The 23,386-nt window shown below is 41.3% G+C and overlaps 1 protein-coding gene across 4 annotated transcripts in view; it reads right to left on the reverse strand.

Moving 5' to 3' along the window:
* ppp1r1c (protein phosphatase 1, regulatory (inhibitor) subunit 1C) overlaps positions 1-22,042 on the reverse strand; it is a 56,419-nt gene extending 34,377 nt beyond the window's left edge. Inside the window, exons 1-2 of one of the 4 annotated variants that reach the window (XM_017724660.2) lie at positions 21,696-22,039; positions 14,575-14,635 (exon numbers count right to left, since the gene is read on the reverse strand). In XM_017724660.2, coding sequence (XP_017580149.1) covers positions 14,575-14,635; positions 21,696-21,776 — 142 coding nt within the window. In that variant the 5' untranslated portion in view covers positions 21,777-22,039. Of the gene's footprint in view, positions 1-14,574; positions 14,636-21,695 lie in introns of all 4 variants that reach the window. The other 3 variants (XM_037539652.1, XM_017724658.2, XM_017724659.2) reach the window with 3 other exon arrangements.
* Between the last annotated feature and the right edge of the window lie 1,344 nt (positions 22,043-23,386).

Here is a 23,386-nt window from a genome sequence, read left to right on the forward strand (position 1 = left end):
CTACTCAATTATCAATTCATTTACTCATTTACTCATTTATTCCTCACTCATTCATCTACTGCATTATCAATTCACTTAGTTACTCATTTATTCTTCACTCGTTCATCTACTCAATTATCAATTCATTTACTTACTTACTCATTCACCCATCTATTCCTCACTCATTCATCTACTCAATTATCAGTTCTCTCACTCACAGACTCAATCATTTATTCACTCACTCACTTACTCACTCATTCACTCACTCACTCATTTCTCTGCTCGACCATTCATTCAAACACTTACTCCCTCACTTCACTTGATCAATAATTCACTCACCCTTTCATTCTTCTCATGCTCTTTCTTCTCACTCACTCACTAACTCACTCATCCACTCCATCCCTCCCTCCCTCTCTCCCTCCCTCCCTCTCTCCCCTCAGGCTGAAGCTCTTTCTCTGTAATGAGCTCATATCTGGAGTAATAAAGTTAGACAGAGGAACATGGAGAACCCAGTAAAGTTCACGTTAGCTTCCATGACTTCAGCGCCTCCAGCACACAGGATGGAGCCATTACCCTCCCAGGTGGGGGTTACTGGAGTTATTACTGAACACTCCAAAGCCTCCAAAGCTGCCATCTGGCCTTCTGGAAGAAGCCAACCCAAGCCCTAGAGAAAACCTCCAAATCTCAGAGCTTCAGGCTCTCAGAGAACAGAGCTGGGCTGCCCAGCTTTCCGAGGGGCGGCGGCGATCATGTGACGCACGTTTACGGACCTTCAGAAAGGTTCCTTTATAAAGCACCAGCGGCACGCTTCTGCCATCGCAGAGAAATGCCAGACGCACAAAGAACAGCCTGTGATGTGAATGCTGCTCTGTGCGTTTGCTCTCCCACTCACAGCTCTATGATGGCAGCCAAAACAAGTCACAGAACCAAGCAGGCACACACCATACAAACCACAACTCCACAACAAGCAGCCAGCCACCACTCCGTCCACTCTGCTCCAGTACAACAGAGAAAATAAACAGCGTTCACACTGGAGCTGCATCCACAGCCCATCGCAGGGCTGATGCTCATGTGTTCTACAGGCTTGTCTCTCTGTCGGATAGTGTTTGTCTGGAAGTCCGTCTTTTAGTCTGGATGTCTGTCGGCTGTATGACTATGAGATTGATTGCCTGGGTTTGTTCGCTATTTTACTTTTGCTATTAAACATATGTTTTGTCCTATGTGTGGCCAAAGCTACTGGCTTATGAAGAACAACAAAAAATACATAAATAGACAAATATTTGCATAAATAAACATCTGCATGCTTTGCTTCCCCCTTTCTCCATTTTCATCAGTGGTCAGGACCCCACAGGACCCCCAGAGAGCAGGTACTGTTTGGGTGGTGGGTCATTCTCAGCACTGCAGTGACACTGATGTGGTGGTGGTGTGTTAGTGTGTGTTGTGCTGGTCTGAGTGGATCAGAACCAGGAGTTTTTAAACACATCAGTGTCGCTGCTGGACTGAGAATAGTCCACCAACCAAAAACATCCAGCCAGCAGCGTCCTGTGGGCAGCATCCTGTGACCACTGATGAAGGACTAGAGGATGACCAACACAAACTGTGCAGCAGCAGATGAGCTGTCATCTCTGACTTTACAACTACAAGGTGGACCGACGAGGTAGAAGTGTCTAATAGAGTGGACAGTGAGTGGACACAGTGTTTAAAAACTCAAGCACCAACACACACTAGCACATCCACCACCATGTAGGTGTTACTGCAGCTGCAGTGCTGAGAATGACCCACCACCCGAATAGTACCTGCTCTGTGGGGGTCCTGACCATTGAAGAACAGGATGAAAGGGGGCTATATATATATACATATATATATATATATATATATAGATATATATATATATATATATATATATATATATAATGTGATACATTATAAATGGCAGCTGGCATTTTAAAATTCTGTAAAAAAAAAAAAAGTAAAATATGACAAAAATAAGGATGCAAGGTTTTTGTTCCAGCAGCAACAATGTATTCAGATTTGTGTATTTAATTATTCATTATATTTTCATCTCTCTTTCCCTTTTTAAGAAAAGCACACTACATACAAACTGCAATGCAACAAGCAGCCAACCATGACTCCGTTCCAATTCACACCCTTATAACAGAAAATAAACACGGCTCAGACTGGAGCTGTGCTCGTGTTACAGCATGGCACAAAAAAAGTGGCACAAAATACAACACAGATGTGATTTTTCCACGACTAAGACCAAACGGGATCTTCTCAGTTCATATCTGCGCCGCTTTCAGATGAGCTTCAAGATCAGATAAGTGGTCATGGGAGTGCTCACTTCACTGTATAGGAGTAAATCAGGCATCAGCAATGACTGACTCACAAAAACAGATGGGAAGACATGGACAGCGGGGAAATGAGACAATTCAGGCAAAGTGGAGAACTTACTGAAAGTGAGTGTTTAAACAATGGTGTTTTTGTTGTTCATGACGCATGTGGATCATATACATGCTACTCTTTGACGCATGTGGGTCACACACATGATAATGTTTATATGAAAAAACGTGTATAAGTGAGACTTTTCAGGGAGGAGTTCTGTTAGAGGTGTAAAACTGACCTCTCAACAGCTCCATTACAGTTCGTCAGTAATTCTTTAGCACAAGAAATCTCAAATCAATTTATGGTAGCACTTTATTTGGGTGGTCCACTGTAGATGCCTTGTAAATGCTCACTGTATTTCCAAAAGTATTCGCTCGTCTGCCTCACAGTGTGATCCCTTTGAGTGACATCCCATTCTTAATCCATAGGGTTTAATATGATGTCGGCCCACCCTTTGCAGCTATAACAGCTTCAACTCTTCTGGGAAGGCTTTCCACAAGGGTTAGGAGTGTGTTTATGGGAATTGTTGACCGTTCTTCCAGAAGCACATTTGTGAGGTCAGACACTGATGTTGGACGAGAAGGCCTGGCTCACAGTCTCCGCTCTAATTCATCCCAAAGGTGTTCTATGGGGTTGAGGTCAGGACTCTGTGCAGGCCAGTCAAGTTCTCCCACACCAAACTGGCTCATCCGTGTCTTTATGGACCTGCTTTGTGCACTGGTGTGCAGTCATGTTGGAACAGGAAGGGGCCGTCCCCAAACTGTTCCCACAAAGTTGGGAGCATGAAATTGTCCAGAATCTCTTGGTGCTGAAGCTTTAAGAGTTCCTTTCACTGGAACTAAGGGGCCGAGCCCAACTCCTGAAAAACAACCCCACACCATGATCCCCCCTCCACCAAACTTTACACTCAGCACAATGCAGTCAGACAAGTACCGTCTCCTGGCAACCGCCAAACCCAGACTCGTCTATCAGCCAGACGGAGAAGCGTGATTGGTCACTCCAGAGAACACGTCTCCACTGCTCTAGAGTCCAGTGGCGGCGCTTTACTCCACTGCATTCCACGCTTTGCATTGCGCTTGGTGATGTAAGGCTTGGATGCAGCTGCTCGGCCATGGAAACCCATTCCATGAAGCTCTCTACGCTGTTCTTGAGCTGATCTGAAGGCCACATGAAGTTTGGAGGTCTGTAGTGATTGACTCTGCAGAAAGTTGGTGACCTCTGCGCACTATGCCCCTCAGCATCCGCTGACCGCTCTGTTATTTTACGTGGCCAACCACTTCGTGGCTGAGCTGCTGTCGTTCCCAATCGCTTCCACTTTGTTATAATCCCACTGTCAGTCGACTGTGGAATATTTAGTAGTGAGGAAATTTGACGACTGGACATTCAGAGCAGTTTGAGATGAAATGCTCCTTAAAACTGAAGGAGTTGTACTTCATGGCTGTTTTGACTGCAAATAAAATAGAACTTGGTCTCTGACTTTGGCACAGTACTGAATGTACTAGATGTAGCCATGAGGAGCATATGGACAGCAGGGTTCTCGGCCAGTATGTTTGACGCTGAGCTGTAACAAAGCAGGTGTGAAAAGACTCGTCCTCTCCAGCAATGGAGTGAAATTTTCGAGCGCTTTGTGCGTGTGGAGAAAAGTCCCACTGGCAGTAATTACTGCGAGAAACGGCTGGCAGAAATAAACACCTCCTCCAGTCAAGAGAGACAGAAGCAGAAAGGAAAACTGGAGCTTTTTCCTGCAGTCATGCTGACAGCAAAGCCCTGGTTCTGAACCAGCGCCTGTCCGCTGACAGATAGACGGCGGCGCTAGCTGGCTTCAGCGGGACGTTTTAATTGACACCCAGAAGATTTGCACCGAGTCGCTTTGTGGCCCAGATGGACCACTGAAAAGCGAGTGGACACGATCGGCATCAGCTTCAGACCAAAATTCAGCCCAACCTTTGGGAGGATGAGGCATTTTTCACAGACACAATAGAAAACAAAAGCTTTTCTGTATCTCCAGCCTATATGCAGTCATGCTGATTGCACTGTTTATGAGGACACAACAGCTAATAAACCTCAGCCGCCTTGCTTTTGCCATTGATTCACTGAGCTGTGGCTTGACATGCAGTACATCCCTGCACACTTTGCAAACACTTCGCTTTTGAAAGTGCTCTGAATACAAATGAGCATATCTCCATTGTTGGTCCACAATAACTCCACATATTAAACAGAATATCTCCCTGTTTGCCTTTGCTAATAAACCTGAGCACATCTGAATAAGTAAAAACATCTAACATCCAGTTAACATATCGCTGCTGTTGGACTAAACACTTGTATCCCCAAAATGGTAACTTTACAGGAGAAGGAAAAAACCTACTTTACTTTCAATGGAAGTCAATGGAACCGGACTTTTTTCCAAGTCATTTTGGGCCGTTTCTTTTGGTCCATTCATCATGAAATTTACACACAATGTAAAAGCCTTCAGGCATTTTCAGATTGTGCAAAAAACTAAAAAACAACAAAAATGGACATACGAGGCTTTCTTCCAACAACAGTGATTTCTAATATTTCTCACTTTAATGTGCCTTTAGAATTATAAGCTTCTTTCTGTGCTCTGAGCAGTTTTGAGATACTGAGCTTCAAACTTTTTGCATCCCAAACAGTAAAATGTGGAACACGCCTCTTTCACACAGGAATTGACAGACACCCTGAATAAATGTACAATATCAAAATCCTGCCAAATTTGTAAATGAGACTTTTGGAACAGGTCAAATGCGAAACCTTCCCATTCCTAGAACCCACTTTCTGATCGGAGTTATAAGGTTTTATCTGGCAAATTGTGAAAAGAAGCAATGATTTTCAAGGAACGCAAAGAGTTTATACTTGTAATTTATTTTAAAATGGGTAACACTTTATTTGAAGGCTACCTACATAAGGGCTTCATGACGCATTCATAAGCACTGAATAATGTGTTTATGAAGCACTACTTGAACATTTATTAAGGGCTTATGTCGGTTCTATAGATATAAAATTGCATCAATCATCTAATCCACACCATGGAGGGAAGAGGGGGTGGTTTCCAGGCATATTTCACCTGATATCAATACAATGTCGTCTTAAGAATGCTGACATAAACAGTTCTGTATGGGGTTTTAAATGTTTAGTGCTGTAAATATGTTTAACGTTTATTCATATTATGTCAGTACAATGTCATTTATTTCATAAAACATCTTATGTCAGGTTGCGAGAACTGACATAAGCACTTAATAAATGTTCAAGTAGTGCTTCATAAACACATTATTCAGTGCTTATGAATGTGTTATGAAGCCCTTATGTAGATAGCCTTCAAATAAAGTGTTACCTTAAAATGTATAATTAGTGTTTTACCAGAGTGTCTATATGTGTCAAAGTTAAATTTGATGCTTTCTATGACATTTTATGACATTTATTTGTTTTATAAATTTTTTTTAGGACTTTGATTTCTTGTTTTAGGACGAATCATCAATTTCTGATTCAAAAGAGCATTGCAGAGTAAGTATAAAGGTCCGTGTTAAATATATTGTCCAGTGCAGAGGTCAATTTTTGGTAGGAACCATTAGTTTAAGTGTCCTTAAGTTAGACAGAAACCAGTAATAAACTGCCCCAGTGAGTCAGTGTAGCAGGTCAGTATGAGCTTTTGTTTTACATCAGAAATGTGACTCTAATGAGCCAAAATGTCTTATTTTGGAAGAAAGAAGAAAAAGAAAAGACGGATGAATGAAGGTGATGTTTATATTGTAATTAAGACTCCATCAATTCAAATGTCCACTATTTCATTCAAGACAGAAATTTTCTAACATCTTTCAATGTAGTTATGTTATAACTGAAGTTTGGGGGGAGGAGCATGGCTGAGTGTATTCAAAGTGCTGATTGGCTCAAATATGGAACCCTATAGGACTAAGTTAGAGTTTGACTTTGGAGACAGAACCAAAAATACATAAAACTAAAAAATAAATAAATAAATAAAAAACCACCTCACCTGATGTTAAGAGGTTGTCACAGAATGAAAATATGTGAATAACTGGATTCTGACAAAAACATCAGATAGAACCTCACAGCTCCAAGGGGACGATATCATACTTGTTGTTATATAACAGTGAGTTCCGGCCATGCGAGCTGATTGGTGGAGAAGCGTTCTAATCGTGCTGTTATTTTACCGTAACGTCACAATTTCACAAACACTGTATCGCTCCACTGAGACACTGTTGCTAAGCGACGGCTCTGACAGCTGTAGGAGACGCTCGAGCCATCTGAACGTTTTTACTTCTTACTTTGCCACAAACAGAAAACGGACGCTGTTAAGACCACATCTGACCGGCAGCCGATTTGGTCCGACTCTGAAGACGAGACGACGCTAAATTCCCAAACTGTCGTCACCACTGAGCAGCTTTTCAGTCGGCAGCTGTGACAGAAGAACAGCTGAACAACCTGGAATCAGCCAGAAATGAACCCAACACCATTCGCCAAACTAAACGGGCTGTAAGAAGCTTTACAGACCGGCTGGAACAAAACAACATTAATACTGATCTGGACAAACTGACCAAACTGAGCTGAACCTGATATTGGCTCAGTTTTACGGCTCAGTCTGATTTGGTCCGACTCTGAAGATCAGGCACGTTTGGCGAATGGTGTTGGGTTCATTTCTGGCTGATTCCAGGTTGTTCAGCTGTTCTTCTGTCACAGCTGCCGACTGAAAAGCTGCTCAGTGGTGACGACAGTTTGGGAATTTAGTGTAAGGAGCTGGAGAACGAACTGCCGGCTGAGCAGCGAGTGGGCGGAGCTCGTTACTCTGACGTAGCATCAAGCTGCTCGTTAAGGAGCTATAATTAGGAGGAAGGAACTGAACATTAAAACATATTAAACGCCGCGTTTCATGGCCAGTTTATTCATTTCTTACTGTATTTATTTAGCTGCTGTATTAAAGCAGTAGAGACACTCGAGGAGGGAGTTATCACTATAACATCACGGCTGTGATGATCTACGGCCACCAGATCACAGCCGGGATGTTATTTCACATTAACACTCCCTCTCGGGCTTTACTGCTTAAATATGGATGTTTCTTACCTGTTTTAAGTCATTTTATTTACTGAACGTGTCAAATTCTATTGATATTTTACGTTTTGTGAAATAATTCCTGAAAAAAGCAAAAATACCTGCCAAAAGAAGCAAAAAAAACTTACTCAAACCCAGCAAAAGAAACATCTAGAATAGGTTAAATACTATAATATTCTTAAAACAACCTCATAAAGAGAAATATTATATACATTGACTAGATTTTAAATGTTTTTACTCGCCAAAATATCATATTTCGCAGTGAAAGAACTGCTTTTAAAGGTCCAAGCTTGTGATTAAGGCCACTCATCACACCTTCCTGCTGTGGAGACAACACTCAAAGGAAAAAAGAGCTTTAAACAACAATTTCTGAAAGATAGCTGCCAGATCTCCACATCTCCACAAAATCTTAGCAAGTGAACTGATCTCATTTAATGATCTCCTGCTTTTCTCTTCAACCCTCTGACTGTACATCTACATTTGACACACAGAGCTCCTGGGAACAAGACGCCACCACTACAGTCCACAGATCAGGGGTCAGTAGAGTTCAGCCACTGATGTTGTGTAACGAGATTACTCTAAAAACAGCCTCTTAGATAATTCACTGTTGACCTTTGTTGAAATGTCAGTGCTACGGCTGAACTCTGACCAACATACATTCAAGGCCACAAACACTAAACCCCTCAAGCACAAATACCACACAATCACTGCAACAAGAATAGAATATACACGGCAAGTGAAGTCATCTTATGTCTAGTCAAAATAAATTGAATTCAATTAAAATGAAATACAATTTCATTTCAAGATTCATTTAACACTATTATAGACTTTTCTGACTTATTCTTTTACTTTACCGTTTAAAGTAATTGTATCTATTGAATGGGTCTAATTCTGTTGGCCGCAGTTTTAAGAAGTAATGACAATTTTAAAGACAATTTTCCATTTTGAAAGAAACAGTTCTGATACTTTTGCTATTTTCAAGAAATAATACTGATTATTTAGCTTTTATCAAGAAAAAACAGATACGTGGGCTTTATTCAAGAAACTGTACACATCATTTTACTATCTTATAGTATCTTATAGTGCAGATCATTTTGAATTTTTCACAATATAATACAGATAATTTACTTTTTTTTCAAGAAATAATACAGATAATTTACTTTTTTTCAAGAAATAATACAGATAATTTAGTTTTTTTCAAGAAACAATACAGATAATTTAGTTTTTTTCAAGAAACAATACAGATAATTTAGTTTTTTTCAAGAAATAATACAGATAATTTTGCCTTTTTGAACATGTAATGCTTAACACTGCTTTCTTAAGAAATAATGCAAATCATTTTGCTTTTTTTGAGACATAATGCAGAAAGTTGCAGACAATTTAGCTTTTGAAAACTTTTTTTCAACAGATAATGCACCTAATGCTCCAAGTAAGCTAAATGATCTAATAGTAAAACCAGACACATTAATTAGATAATTAACAAACACAAATAAAATAAAAAAAACATATCATATATTTTGACTGCATTTAAAGTGATTTCATAAGTCTCTCATTAGTTTTTGCAGCCGTCTGTCCAAAAGCCGTGTGGAGCATGTGTAGAAAAGCAGCTGATTGCACGTTTCCCTCAGTTTACTGACGTTCCTGCCAGCAGCTTTGTGTGGAATGTTTTGTCACTTTTTTAAAACCAGACGTAAAGTAGAGTCAGTGTCTCAAAAGCGTGTTGTTGGGAGACTTTTAACAATGGCAGTGGTCATAGCGGCTAGACGTCTGCGTCTCACTCAGACCCGGACCACCAACACATGATGAAAGAATATTTACCAACACAATAACAGTATTTCACCTTCCTGTGTCTCTCACAGTGACGCATGAAACTCAGGGCATCATGCACTTCACGCAGTCAGTATGGAAACGTGTGATAATCATTGGCTGCTATAACAGTAACGCATAGACTGTCATTAGACTGTTGTTAAGCACCATAAGTAAGGAACTACCACATGGCACAGTTTAGCACCTACAAAAATGTCTATAATAATAATAATAATAATAAAAAGAAGAAAAATACAGACGCAAAAGGTCTAGAGATTGAAAATGGTACAACTGTCTCATATTGAGAAATATTAGATATAGTTTAGTGACTAGATTTGTTTTAATGTCTCGCTGTGCCTTTAGAACCCAGAACCTTAATTAGATAGTATGTGGTTCTGTGGGCTGATGAAAAGATGAACCTTAATCCACATTCCCTGGTCATTTTAAGAATTATTCTTCACATCATTTTCACCACTAAAACATCTTCAGAATTCCTGATGACATTACCATGCACCAGACGTTGGGAAAAATGATATTAACCAATAATATGGTGTCAGAAGAATGGCTTGGAGAAAACCCTCAGTAGCCACGTTTACATGCAGCCTAGTAATCCATTAATAATCCTCCTAATAGCAAAATCAGAATACAATACATCCATGTAAACACCTCAATCAGAATAAGCTAGTCTGGTTGAGGCCATTCGGAATACAGTTTCTATCTGACTGATCGAGGTGGGCAATCCTGTAAATAATCCATTAAATAGAAGAATAATATCTGTGTAAACGTCTGTATCCGATTACATTCCCTATCGGAAAGTTTAAGTCCATTCTGCATGAGCGTCGCGTCACAGTGAGAGTTTATACCGTTCAACACGGCGGAGCAGAAACTGGAGCAGAGGAGACGAAGTTCATGCTCTGATCTTTAAAAGACGGCGGTGGGACGGACGTCCAGCTTATGTGTCTCAGAGCACGACGTCTTCCTCTCGGCCTTCTTTAATAAGGACGTGTGAAGGACATTTTCCTGAGTCTGACATCATTTTAAAGCAGTTAAAAACACAATCACTGCTCACTGCTGCTCATCTCACTCTGACTGGACTCACGTGATGCTGGTTGTCATGGTAACTTCGACACTAAGTGATTCTCTACACTTGCGCATTAAGTTGGATCTGATTAGTTGCAGTGAGCATATAAACAGAGGTTTTCCATCAGATTGTTGAGTAGAGTGAGATACAAACACCTAAGTCTTGATCTATAATCGGATTGTGTTCAACCGGATTAGAGAAAATCTTTTCGTGTAAACTTAGACACTGTTTTATTCACAAACAGGTCCCGGTACAGAGGAATATCTTGTAATTTGCACTCTAATTTGAGACACATATTACACCCACATCAAGGCACATTTCACACGGCACCTTCTCACATACATACACACACATCTGTCCCTCTGTCCACTTTGCAAACGAATCACTGCGCTCTGACCACTGGAACAGCTGAGCCCGAGACTGCAGGCTTCCCTCTCCTTTCACTGAAGCCAAACCACTGATTTTTTCCCATTCATCAGCTCCTCTGAGTGAGCTGTAGAGCAGTGAGAGGGAATAAAGCCTCGTTGTGTTCTGGTTGATGGAGTGAAGCTCTCTGACACTCTGCTTGATTCTGCCAGCTCCACACAGTGATGCAATAGGGAGGCTGTTTATTTAGGTATTGACCTGTGCTACAACCCCCCCCCCCCCCCCCCCCCACCCTCCACAGAGACACGGAGCATCTGACCTCGACTGAGCGCTAAATTAACCACAGCTACTGGGATTTTATCAGTTCTGATTCGCTACTTCTGTGCACTGTTTATAATCTGTGTGATTAGATACACAGGTTACGAATGTATGAACGCATGGGAACGAGACCCTAATGCACGGCCATGACTTAGTAAGTTGTGGGAACGAAATGACTAAGTCATGGCCTTAGTAACTTAATAAGTCATGGGTATGAGATCATGCCTAAGCTGTGGTCAAGGCTTAATTATCTCATTCCCACTCCTTACTAAGTCGTGGTCATGGATTAGGATCTTGTTCCCATACCTTACTAAGTTGTGGCCTCGCATTTCTTTTTATTTATATGGGGTATCACCAGCAGGGCTCTGTATTTAAAGCATTAGAACCCGAGAGGTGGTGTATTATCATGAAATAACATCCCGGCTGTGATCTGGTGGCCGTGGATCATCACAGCCGTGATGTTATTGGTGATAACACATTCCTCGAGTGTCTCTACTGCTTTAATACAGCAGCTAACTGGGGGCAGTCGTGGGCTGGAGGTTAGGGAACCAGCCTCATGACTGGAAGGTCACTGGTTCGATCCCCAGAGCCGACAGCACATGACTGAGGTGTCCTTGAGCAAGACACCTAACCCCCAACTGCTCCCCGGGCGCTGTGGATAGGGCTGCCCACTGCTCCGGGCATGTGGTGTTTCACTTCACTGATGGGTTAAATGCAGAGTTGAAATTTCCCCATTGTGGGACTAATAAGGGTCTCTTAATACTTAAATAAATACAGTAAGAAATGAATAAACTGGCCGTGAACGCGGCTTTAATATGTCTTAATGTTCAGTTCCTTCCTCCTAATTATAGCTCCTTAACGAGCAGCTTGTTGCTACGTCAGAGTAACGAGCTCCGCCCACTCGCTGCTCAGCCGGCAGTTCGTTCTCCAGCTCCACACAGACCGACTGACAGTTTAGGAATTTTGTGTCGTCTCGTCTTCAGAGTCAGAATCGGTCAAATGGGATCTTAACAGTGTCCGTTTTCTGTTTGTGGCAAAGTAAGTAGTGAAAACGTTCAAATGGCTTGAGCGTCTCCTACAGCTCTCAAAGTTGTTGCTTAGCAACAGCGTCTCAGAGGAGTGACACAGTGTTCACGAAAAATCTGTGATGTTACAGCTAAATATCAACACGTTCAGACCGCCTCTCAACCAATCAGCTTGCGTGGCTGGAACTTCCTGTTTTTTTACACAAAACTGCGTAGATTGAAAAACATGAATGTCCTTAAACGGTTTTCTTTACAACTGTTTGAAGCTGGTTAGTACGACACCACTTCCTTTTAGTTTTCTGTGGGTGTGTCATTGTTTCAGGCTGCTTTGAAGATCGTCTGCCTCCACACGTCACACAGAAACATCGGCCTATGACTGGGTACCCGCATGACAAGTGACACTAGAGCTGAAATTTTTAGCCCTGGCCAGAGCTCACAACTAGACCACCGTCCCTGAAACCCGCACTGACCTCGCCTCGCTTCACCCTTCGTCCCAGACCCCAGACAAAACAACTCATCACTGACTGAAGGAGACTGATAAAGGTGATGATATTCCTCTCAAGGTCCAAGCGCCGCATCCGACTCTGAACCCTGTGGGTTTTAGATATAAATGTGTTGCATTTCCTTTTACAATTAACATGAAAGTTGGCCACAGATACCGTTTTTAGCTATGTGATGCACTTTAGTCCGTGTTTATAGATAACAGCACTTTGTCCAGTGTCAGGAACCACATAATCAAGTCCTTTAGAGATTATTTAACAGGAAAATATCTTCATAACTGAGATGCAAACAAAGCACTTCAAGGAGCCTTAATGTGAAATGATTCACTGCAGAGAAACTTACTGACTGATTTCTTCACAGTGGTGATGATAGGAACCAGGGGTCGCCATGTTCACGCACTTAAAAAAGATGGTTCTTCAAGGGTTCTTTAATAAAGAATATGATTCTATATAGAACCATGAACATGATTTGCAAGATTAAATGGTTATTTGTTCTGTATAGAACCATTTACATCACTCTATCCATCTGAAGAACACGTGCATGATGCGAAGAACCCTATAATCATGCAAATGGTTTTTGGGGTGTTCACGGTTCCACAGAACCATTTTCTTTACTATACAACCCTTGGAGAACCATCATTTCTAAGTGCACACAACACACTGTTAAAAATGAAAGTCAGCTGAAAATATAAGTAAATTAAACGGATTGCGTAATCAAACTGCGTTTCTCGAGGCAACTCAACTTGAGGACATTAGAGTTTGTCACAATTCAAGCTTCTTAGATCAGTCAGACGTTCTCTGTCTCTCATATTTCAGTTCTGCACCTCTATGAGGTAAACAATATAAAACACAAGCGTTTGACTCAATTTCCCCCATTAGCTGGGACTTTTTCCATAAGCCATTCCCACCACGCTTTTCCATCCTCTTGGGCTCCCAGGTGCAGACACCTACAACATCACTGGGGTTCAAACTCACAACCTCCTGGTGGGGCTGAACGCTTATTCCATCGCACTATTCAGAAGCTCTCCTCAGATGTTGGTGTCCTTAAATGTTTTATATACTGTTGAAACTATTTCTTGTTTTAGCTTTGAAATGTAACATAGTTAGCCTGGAAAAGGATGGCCCACTCCAAGCAGGGTGTAAGGTCCCAGGTGGAGGAGTTTAAGTATCTCGGAATCTTGTTCACGAGTGATGGGAAGAGGGATGGTGAGCTCGGCCACAGGCTGGGACAGGCGGCAGCAGTAATGCGGTCACTGTACCGGACTGTAGTGGTGAAGAGGGAGCTGAGCCATGAGGCGAAGCTCTCTGTTTACCAGTCGGTCTACATCCTGACCCTCACCTGTGGTCATGAGCTGTGGTTAATGACCAAAAGAATGAGATCACTAATACAAGCAGCGGAAATGAGCTTTCTTCTCAGGGTGGCGGCTACACTGTACTTAAGGAGCTTGGTCATCCAGGATGAGCTCAGAATACATACATATATATATATTTACACTCAGCGTAATTTTTTGTCCTTTACCTTTAAAGTTACCATTGCAGAGATACAAGGTTTTCTTCTGAGACATACATATTAATCTTCACCTTCATCTTTAACTTCGTCTGTATCTTATGAGGACTCTTATAAGGTTTTTTGAAGAGGGAACCTGCTATGTGATAAGCTGAATGTGGTGCTGGACTGAAATGGACAGAGTAGAGGCATGTGCTTCCAAGTCGAAACAATCACGACCTGTTATGTGCAGCAATGACATGAAAGCCTTCTCTGAAAAGAGAGCCATTGAGCTTAATTCATTCATTCATTTCCAAAAAAGGAAAGGTAATTATTACGAAGGTTTTAGATAAACGGGCCTAATGGGTCACGGGGCTAATGGACTAATACCCTACTGGGTTAGAGGGAGCACTGTGTGTTTTTTGTGTTTTGTCAGCCCTGACCCCACAGACTCTGGCTAGAACCAACCCCCTCTGTGTCCACACTTCAAAGATAAGCGTCTGCTTGTATGCCTGTGTGAGTGAGTCTGTTGCAACTGGGCCATAATGTTACCTGAAGCGCTGGGGTCATTATAGATGACTAGGGTTGCTGGAGTGGGCCTCCGCTTGCGTATCTGTGGAGTACAGAGAGAGAGAGAGAGAGAGAGAGAGAGAGAGAGAGACAGAGACTCAGAGGATTAACAGGAGCTGATATTAAATGGGAATTCCACTGATTTTTCTAAATTTCTGTGTAACTCAGTGTTTAATATGTAAACAGACTCATTCAGAGTGGGTTTGGTGTGCAATGGTTCAGACGTCTTTACAGTGGTGGTGATGGGAACCAGGGGTCGCCATGACAACAACACAGATATAGACACTTTATTTACTACCCAGAACCACCAGCGAACCTACACAAGTCTTCTGAGTGTTTATATGGAATATTAATCAGGACAAAAGTTTTTATTTGGGGATATTTTGCCTAACAACTCCCTTCATGTTCCTCCCTGCCATGAATGAGCTTTAAAAACGTGGTTTTGGGCCATAATTTAATCTCAACACTGTCATAAAACAGCATGGCAGCATATTCATAACCATTTTATGTAATTCATTTACTCTGAGGGAGCTTTCAAAGGCATTCAGCTCTTCAGATGTTTGGTTCCTATCACCACCGCTGAGAGCCAGTTTCTCTAGAATGGAGCATTTCACACCAAAGCACTCTGAGTTCATTTACATCTGGACCATTTAATTATGAAGAAACTTTGAAAATGTCTCTGTTAACATTATAAAAACCAGTTGTGGTTCTTGCACTAGGCACTTTTTGGTAACAAAGTACAGGGGAATGTGACACTGCCCCTATAATTCTCTTATTAAGCCTCATCAAGCCAAGGAGCTGTTAATTAACAGGCTATTAATTCGTACTTTATTAGGCTGGATTAAGCAGTTTAAAGCATTAGTATTTAAATATTATACATCAAAGTCTTTTCCTCATCATTTACTGATAATCAAGACATCCAGTTAGTTCTTCACTGCAGCAACCTGAGATATAATCTTACAGATTAGGCATTGACCACACACTTAAAAAGGTGGTTCTTCAATGGTTCTTTAATAAAAAAAAAAACATGAATGCACAAAGAACCCTTTGCGTGAATAAAGGATGCTTTGCATTGTGAACACGTTCTGCAGATTAATGGAGAATGTGTTGTATACAGTTCTATATAGAACCTTTTTTAGAAGGGTTCTTCTATTCTCACAAGCTTCAAATCACAGAAACAGAAGAACCCTTTTTGGAGCTATAAAGAACCCTTTTCAGACACAGACCACACAGGACACATTCTCCTTCAATCTGAAGAACGAGATAATAACGCACAAAACCCTTTAATTACAGAAAAGGTTCTTTGAGTGTTCACGGTTTTAGATAAAAACATTTTCTTTACTAAAGAACCCCTAAAGAACCATCTTTTCTAAGAGTGTAGTGCTCTGTTAATAAGCATTCATAGTAATAAAGCCTCTGCCGTACACGTTAACTAGAAATGTTGACTTTAAAACGGAGGCTCAGTTGTTCTTTATTTAGAGATCACTGGTTATCTGTTATTGGAGGAACCGTGAATGCTTGGAAACAAAAATGCTTGGAAAATGCTTAATTCACTCCAGTTAGTGCTTAATAAAGTAGTAATAAAGTAGAAAGTTATTTTCCAGATACTGTCTTGATAAGGTTTATTATGACTATTATAAGGGCATTATAATGCCCCCCTATTTTGAAGTATTATCCACTTTTCCTCTATATCATAATCATGTCATAATGATGTGGAACCCACACAGACTTCTAGGCCTTGACTGGAAATAAAAAAGTTAAAATCATAAAAATGTTTGACGGAAAACTATCCAATCAAAATTCTTTCCTGTTGTATCTAGATGGATAAAACCAAATGAGCTCTCCTATTGATTAGGACTTCAGGAGCTGAAGAGAAGGCCTAGCACAATAGATTGGCTACCAAACATAAGTAGAGCTGACAGTGGAGCCAATTATGTTTTGATTTTCAACTGGTGGTGCTAATTTTATGAGGAAAAAAGCATCAATCTAGGTCCTCTGGAAGTTCTAGATACATCATAGACTGTGCATACTGAAAGGGTCACTGTAAAATTGTAAAAATGACATTCAAGGTAAAAGATATGCTGACGTTTGTTTCAACCTTCAGATAAAACATATGGAATGTCTTTTTCACGCAGAATTGCTGTTAGGATTAGGGTTAGGACTAACATATTACTAGAATCCCATAGGGGCGCTAGCATTGTCACAGAGGTGTACCTGTTCTTGGTTTACAGCCCAAACTGACGATCTGGCTCTAATAGCCACAGTTTGCGTCTATTAATACATATAACTAGATGCTACTTAAGCAGTAGAGCCCGAGAGGGAGTGTTGTCTTTAAATAACATCCCGGCTGTGATCTGGTGGCCGTAGATCATCACAGCCGTGATGTTATAGTGATAACTCCCTCCTCGAGTGTCTCTACTGCTTTAATACAGCAGTTAAATAAATACAGTAAGAAATGAATAAACTGGCCGTGAACGCGGCTTTAATATGTTTTAATGTTCAGTTCCTTCCTCCTAATTAGAGCTCCTTAACGAGCAGCTCGCTGCTACATCAGAGTGACGAGCTCCGCCCACTCGCTGCTCAGCCGGCAGTTCGTTCTCCAGCTCTTTACACTAAATTCCCAAACTGTCGTCACCACTGAGCAGCTTTTCAGTTTTTATTAGGTCAGTTTTACGGCTCAGGCTGATTTGGTCCGACTCTGAAGATCAGACACGTCTGGCGAATGGTGTTGGGTTCATTTCTGGCTGATTCCAGGTTGTTCAGCTGTTCTTCTGTCACAGCTGCCACTGAAAAGCTGCTCAGCGGTGACGACAGTTTGGGAATTTAGCGTCGTCTCGTCTTCAGAGTCGGACCAAATCGGCTGTCGGTCAGATGTGATCTTAACAGCGTCCGTTTTCTGTTTGTGGCAAAGTAAGAAGTAGAAACGTTCAAATGTTTCCTAAAGCTGTCAAAGTCGTTGCTTAGCAACGGCGTCTCAGCGGAGTGATACGTTCTAGAACCAGTGCACAGCTAAATATTAAGATCATGATGTCTAACAAATAAAAATGCCTGATTCACTCAAGTTATTGCTTAATAAAGTAGCCAGATACTGTTTTGATAAGGCTTATTATGACGGGTACAAGGTCATTATAATGCCCCCCTATTTTGAAGTATTATATATCATAATGACATACGTTCAAACGTTTCCTACAGCTGTCAAAGTCGTTTCTTAGCGCCGGCGTCTCAGCGGAGTGATACAGTGTTTGTGAAAAACCCGTAATGTTACAGTGAAATAACAGCGGGTTAGAACACTTCTCAACCAATCAGCTTGCGTGGCCGGAACTCACTGTTGTACAATACGACTTATATCTTTATTCATGCACATACATTAAGCTGTGATGCATTTTTATTGACATTTTAATGAAAAGATGCATCGCTGAATAATGTGCAGACAAATCCTGACAAATCAAATGAAGTTTATTGCCACATCACATTTACACAGATGGAAAGTGAGTGGAAATCTTAGGTGCGTAGCCCCTTTATAGAATTTAAATGTGCACATATACACATTATGCACTAGTATTGCACTATTCCAATGTACAGTAATAAATTAAGGAATAAAACTATGAAATGTGCTGCTGTTCACATTCCGTATGTGCAGTTAGTCTGAGGGAGATACTAAACGGGATGCAGGTTCTCAGGGATAGAACACATATTTTGATGTTCATGCTCATGATTCTCGATTCTGAGCCTGATAAACACCTACACAGAAGCATTTTTTTGGATGTTCTTGAATTACACAACGGTACAGTCGAAGCCTGAAGGCTCAATACGTCGACAAGATCCTTGTGGCTCTAAAAAACATGAGCTATCTCAGGCTTTTTTTTAAACTGCACCCTCCCACCTCTGTCTGAATCAGTACGACAAACTGTGCATCACCATCATTGCTTTCCTGCGCTGTCCGCTGAGCTCTAATCGCGCTGCCGTTGTTTTTCCTCTCCGCCTGCGGTGCTCAGGGCTGTCCATTTCTAAACGAGGCTTTTGGAAGGTATAGATCTGACGCTGCCTCTTCTAATGGAGCACTAAGTCAGCACAAGCAAGGCCACGTCCAATTGGCTGAACCGGCCTCATCATAAAATCGGCCCAATACGTTACTATTATTACTCAGTCAGCAGCAGCAGCAGCAGCTCTTGTTCTGAAGAGCCTCTGTACTAAAGACTGGAGCGTATATCACTGATAGCTGTAACATAACACCAGCAATCTGCTCAAACCAGCAAAGGACACTGCCTTTAATGATTTTCCTACTACAGAAAAATGGAATGGAAAAGAAAGGAAAAGATTGCAGTGCTGTTTGGGCTTTTATATATTATATTATATTATATTATATTATATTATATTATATTATATTATATTATATTATATTATAAACAGTTCTCTAAAGGGTTCCTGGCTTGAGTGCATGGTCCTAAAAGAAAACACTAATTAGTAAACACCCTTCTCATCAGGGGACTTTAATTAAAATTCAACAAGGTCCAGAGAAACTTTCCTCAAGCAAACGTCCAGAACAGCATAACGTTTAACGTACATCGTGATTCAGCGGCATATACTGTTTACTGAAGTAGCCGAGTAGGAATATCAACATCTTATACAGTCGACAGCTGAATATCAGACCAAGTAAAGTCCAGTTCAGTCAGATTTCAACAATATTTACTGTCAGTTTTCTCTTTTTAGAGCACGACATGTTGAATAACTTCCCTGACTCACTTTCTTCTCTGACTGCTGTTTCTCTCCTCGTCCCTCCCCTGTGGGGTGTCACTTAATAGACGACCACCCCATCGAAATTAAATAATTCTCAATGGTTTATCGGTTCTAGGTCCAGGTCCGCATAGGACAGCTTCTCGGACCGCGGTCTGCCTATGAGTGACCTCTGCTTTACATTATAAGGATAATCTTGTTGCCTCCGGCTTGCCCACTGGGGGGTTTCTGTACATTCTGTACATTCTTACAGTCCTGTGGAAACTTTGTCTTTTCTGAAATCCTGTAAAGCTGCTTTGTGACAACATCCGTTGTAAAAAGCGCTATACAAATAAATCTGATTTGATTTGATTTGATTTGATGCTCACATATCTCATTTACAGAAGTGGTTCTTTAAAGAACCATCAATAAAAGGAACCAAAAGTGGTTCTTCAATGGCATTGCTCCAAAGAACCTCCTTCAATATAAAATGCTTTGCCACTTCTCTACACCCTTATAAGAAGGGGGTCTTCACAGGTTCTTTGGTAAAGGCAATGGTTATGTAGAACAATATATACTCACTGGCCACTTTATTAGGTACTTGTTAACACAAACAGCTAATCAGCCAATCACACGGCTCCAACTCAGCACATTTAGGCCTGTAGAGGTGGTCAAGACGACTTGCTGAAGTGCAGACCGAGCATCAGAACGGGGAAGAAAGGGGATTTAAGGGGCTTTGAACGTGGCGTGGTTGTTGGTGCCAGACGGGCTGGTCCTTAAAGCCTTAACCCTTAAACCCTTAAAGTTTAAAGAACCTCCACATAATGTAAAGGTTCCATGGAATAAGCCTTGAACTGAAGGACTTTTACATTATACAAAGTTCTTTATGACTTTAAAAGGTTAACACTCACATCTCTTTTTCAAACAGGGTTCTTTACTGAACCAAATGTGGTTCTTCAGTGGCCTCACTCCACAGAGTTCTCCACAACAAGCACATTTCTCTACCTTCTTATCAACAGGAGTTCAGTATGGGTTCCTACGCAAAGGCAATGGTTACATATGGAACCTTGATGGCTCTTTGCTTGTTTAAAAGGTTCTTCTCTATGACAGAACATTCATTTTATATGGTTCTTTAAAGGGTTCCTCTATACTCTTCAAAAACAAAGGTGCCAAAAAGGGTTCTTTGTGTGAACCACTTTTTGGTTCCTTAAAGAACCTTTCAATGGAATGTAACTGGGATGTGTGAGTATGAAGAACCTTAAAGCTGGAAGAACCTCCACATAAGAAAAAAAGTTCTAGGAAGAACCCTTAAACTGAAGGACTTTTACATTGTGTGAAGGTTCTTTAACCAGGTTCTTTCTTGAACCAAATGTGGTTCTTCAGTGGCCTCACTCCACAGAGTTCTCCACAACAAGCACATTTCTCAACCTTCTTATCAACAGGAGTTCAGTATGGGTTCTTAGCTAAAGGCAATGGTTATAGGTGGAACCTTGATATCTCTTTGCATGGTTAAATGGCTCTTCTCTATAGCAGAGAAATTGGCGTATACGGTTCTTCAAAGTACTTTAATAAAATTCTTCTACATATCACCCAAATGTCCTTTGTGTGAACCTTGTTTTGGGTTCCCTAAAGAACCTTTCAACAGAATATAAATGAGATGTGTGAGTGTGAAGGACCGCAAAGTTTGAAAAACGCCCGCATAATATGAAGGTTCTCAGTAGAGGTTGTTGGTAAATAGAGGTTCTAGAGAGAGGTTCTTGATAAATAACCTTCATATTACGTAAAGGTAAGTTAGGTATTGGAAAGGTTCTTCACACTCACAAATCCTCTTTTCAAACACGACTCTTTAGGGAACCCCAAGTGGTTCTTTGCTCAAAGAACCCTCTGTGCCCTGTTTTACTGTCGGACTTTTGATTAGGGAATATTATAAATCAGCCAAATAGAACAAAAGAGAAATCAGTCCAAAATCATAAAAGCAATCATCTGCGATTGGCTACGGTTGAAAAAGGGCTATAACTCTAATCAGCCTGCAAGGCACTTTGCACAAAAGCAGCGATCAAACAGATTAAAACAAGGCCAACACGAGCGCTTATAGAGTCCCCGCAAGTCATCGTGACCCAGCAAGGCTTCTCCGAAAGTGTTCACCAGCCACGTAAACAAGCAGCCCATTTGCTTTGTGTCCACAATGATATTAGTAGCTTTTAGTACCAAGAAGACCGAAGACTGATGGCCACAGCAACTCTAACGAGCCTCAAAACTGATTTGGTAGAAATCTGGACAGAACTAAGCTCAGTCTCAGAGGGACCCCCAGCATGCATTAGCCTCATCAGTGACAAGAGCCTCCCCCCAAAATCACACACACTTTTATGCATCTGTCTCTCTTTACTCACATGTTCTGCTGCCTGAGGGTCCAAATGGCTCTGGAAGAGCGGGACGGCGAACTGGATCTTCTTGGGGCTGTTGGGTTCCATGGTGAGAGTCAACAGACTGACAGACGAGTGAGAGAGAGAGCCAGAGAGACAGAGAGAGATAAAGACAGAGAGAGAGAGAGGGAGAGAGAGAGAGAGAGAGATAAAGACAGAGAGAGAGAGAGAGAGAGAGGACAAAGAGCAGCTGTATGGTCAGGCATACAGCAGTGGCGGACAGCCTCTCCACTGGCCCCCTCCTTATGAGCCCCAGTGATTAGTCTCCTTACTGGACTGCCCGCCTTCTCCTGTTCCAGCTCGCAGAGTGAGAGAGAGAGAGAGCGTGAGAGAGAGAGAGAGAGAGAGAGAGAGAGAGAGAGAGAGAGAGACTGACTCAAAAAGCAATAGGCAGAACTGAACGGACTGCTGGTTTGTCCCACACTTGTACTGATTCACTCATGTATGTATGTCCTCTTTTCTTCCACACGAGTAAATATCACGCCCTTCAGCCTCGAGCAGTGTCCAGCAGTGTCCAGCAATGTCTAGCTATAGAACTCCAGGCCCCCTGCTAGACTCTAAGTGGCCTCAGACAGCCCAGTGCAGCTTCTCCCCCAGCATTAGCGAGACTCCGAGCAGGGCAATATAACCTCCCAGCGGGACACACGCTGATGCGCTTTACATTATTGATGATCCAAGTTCAGGAAGCTGTCGGCAGTTTTTTTTTTTTTCCCACTCTACCGTGTCCTGATTTTGCTTTCTGGACAATAGGAGTGGACCTACAAGACACACTTTGGGTGATAACATATTAGCACACTTGATCACACTTGGCACATCATTTGTGGATTGTTAATTATTCAGCTTTTCTGGAGGAGAATATGAATCAGTGTCAGCGCTAAAAGAGCCAGGTTATTTTTAGGCGGTTTAATTGTCAGGGGTGCAAGATTTGGTCTGATGGATTGAGGGGACCAACAACAGGAGGCTAAAGGTTACATGTGGTAATAAAATTCAATGCAAACAGTTACACGTATCAGACCTATGTCTCAGCTTTATTAGGCAATAAAAACAAGTATAACCATCATAGACAATATTAGATACAGATTTTCAGCATAGAAATACTGAATATTGTGTATTACAATGGCATGTGGTCATTAAAAGTCTTTGTCTAGTCTGAATTTCTATGAATAGTTTTGAAAATGAAAAATATGGTGATAATTAAGAAAGACCATTAATAACATTTATGGTATAGGTCAGCAAACGATCACAGTACAGTACAGTAGTGTTAAGGCAGGCTAGTGCTTCTTTCTTTTTGTCATTACTGACTATAAATAAGCAAAACAACAGTATATTTTGGGTTTAATACATTTTCAAACCTGTAATTAACAGCTGGCTTATGTAATAATTGATATCTATCAGCTCTTTTGCAAGCGCGTTATATTTTTTTAACAACCTTTCAGCAAAACTGTCACTTGTCAGATCAAAAAGTGGAGAGGACATCTCCCCCGTTTCCACCTTGAGGTTGCCCAAGTGATAATTAGGACCAGGACCAGGACCAGACAAAGACCTGAAGTCAATGTGACATTTTTAATAACAATAATAATAACAAACTATCAGGAAAATCTCAAATTATTGATCATGGATTAAAGATTAGGCTTAGGTTATCGATAGGGTGAAGGTAA

Source organism: Pygocentrus nattereri, chromosome 6, assembly GCF_015220715.1.
Source record: "Pygocentrus nattereri isolate fPygNat1 chromosome 6, fPygNat1.pri, whole genome shotgun sequence".
Classification (NCBI taxonomy): domain Eukaryota; kingdom Metazoa; phylum Chordata; class Actinopteri; order Characiformes; family Serrasalmidae; genus Pygocentrus; species Pygocentrus nattereri.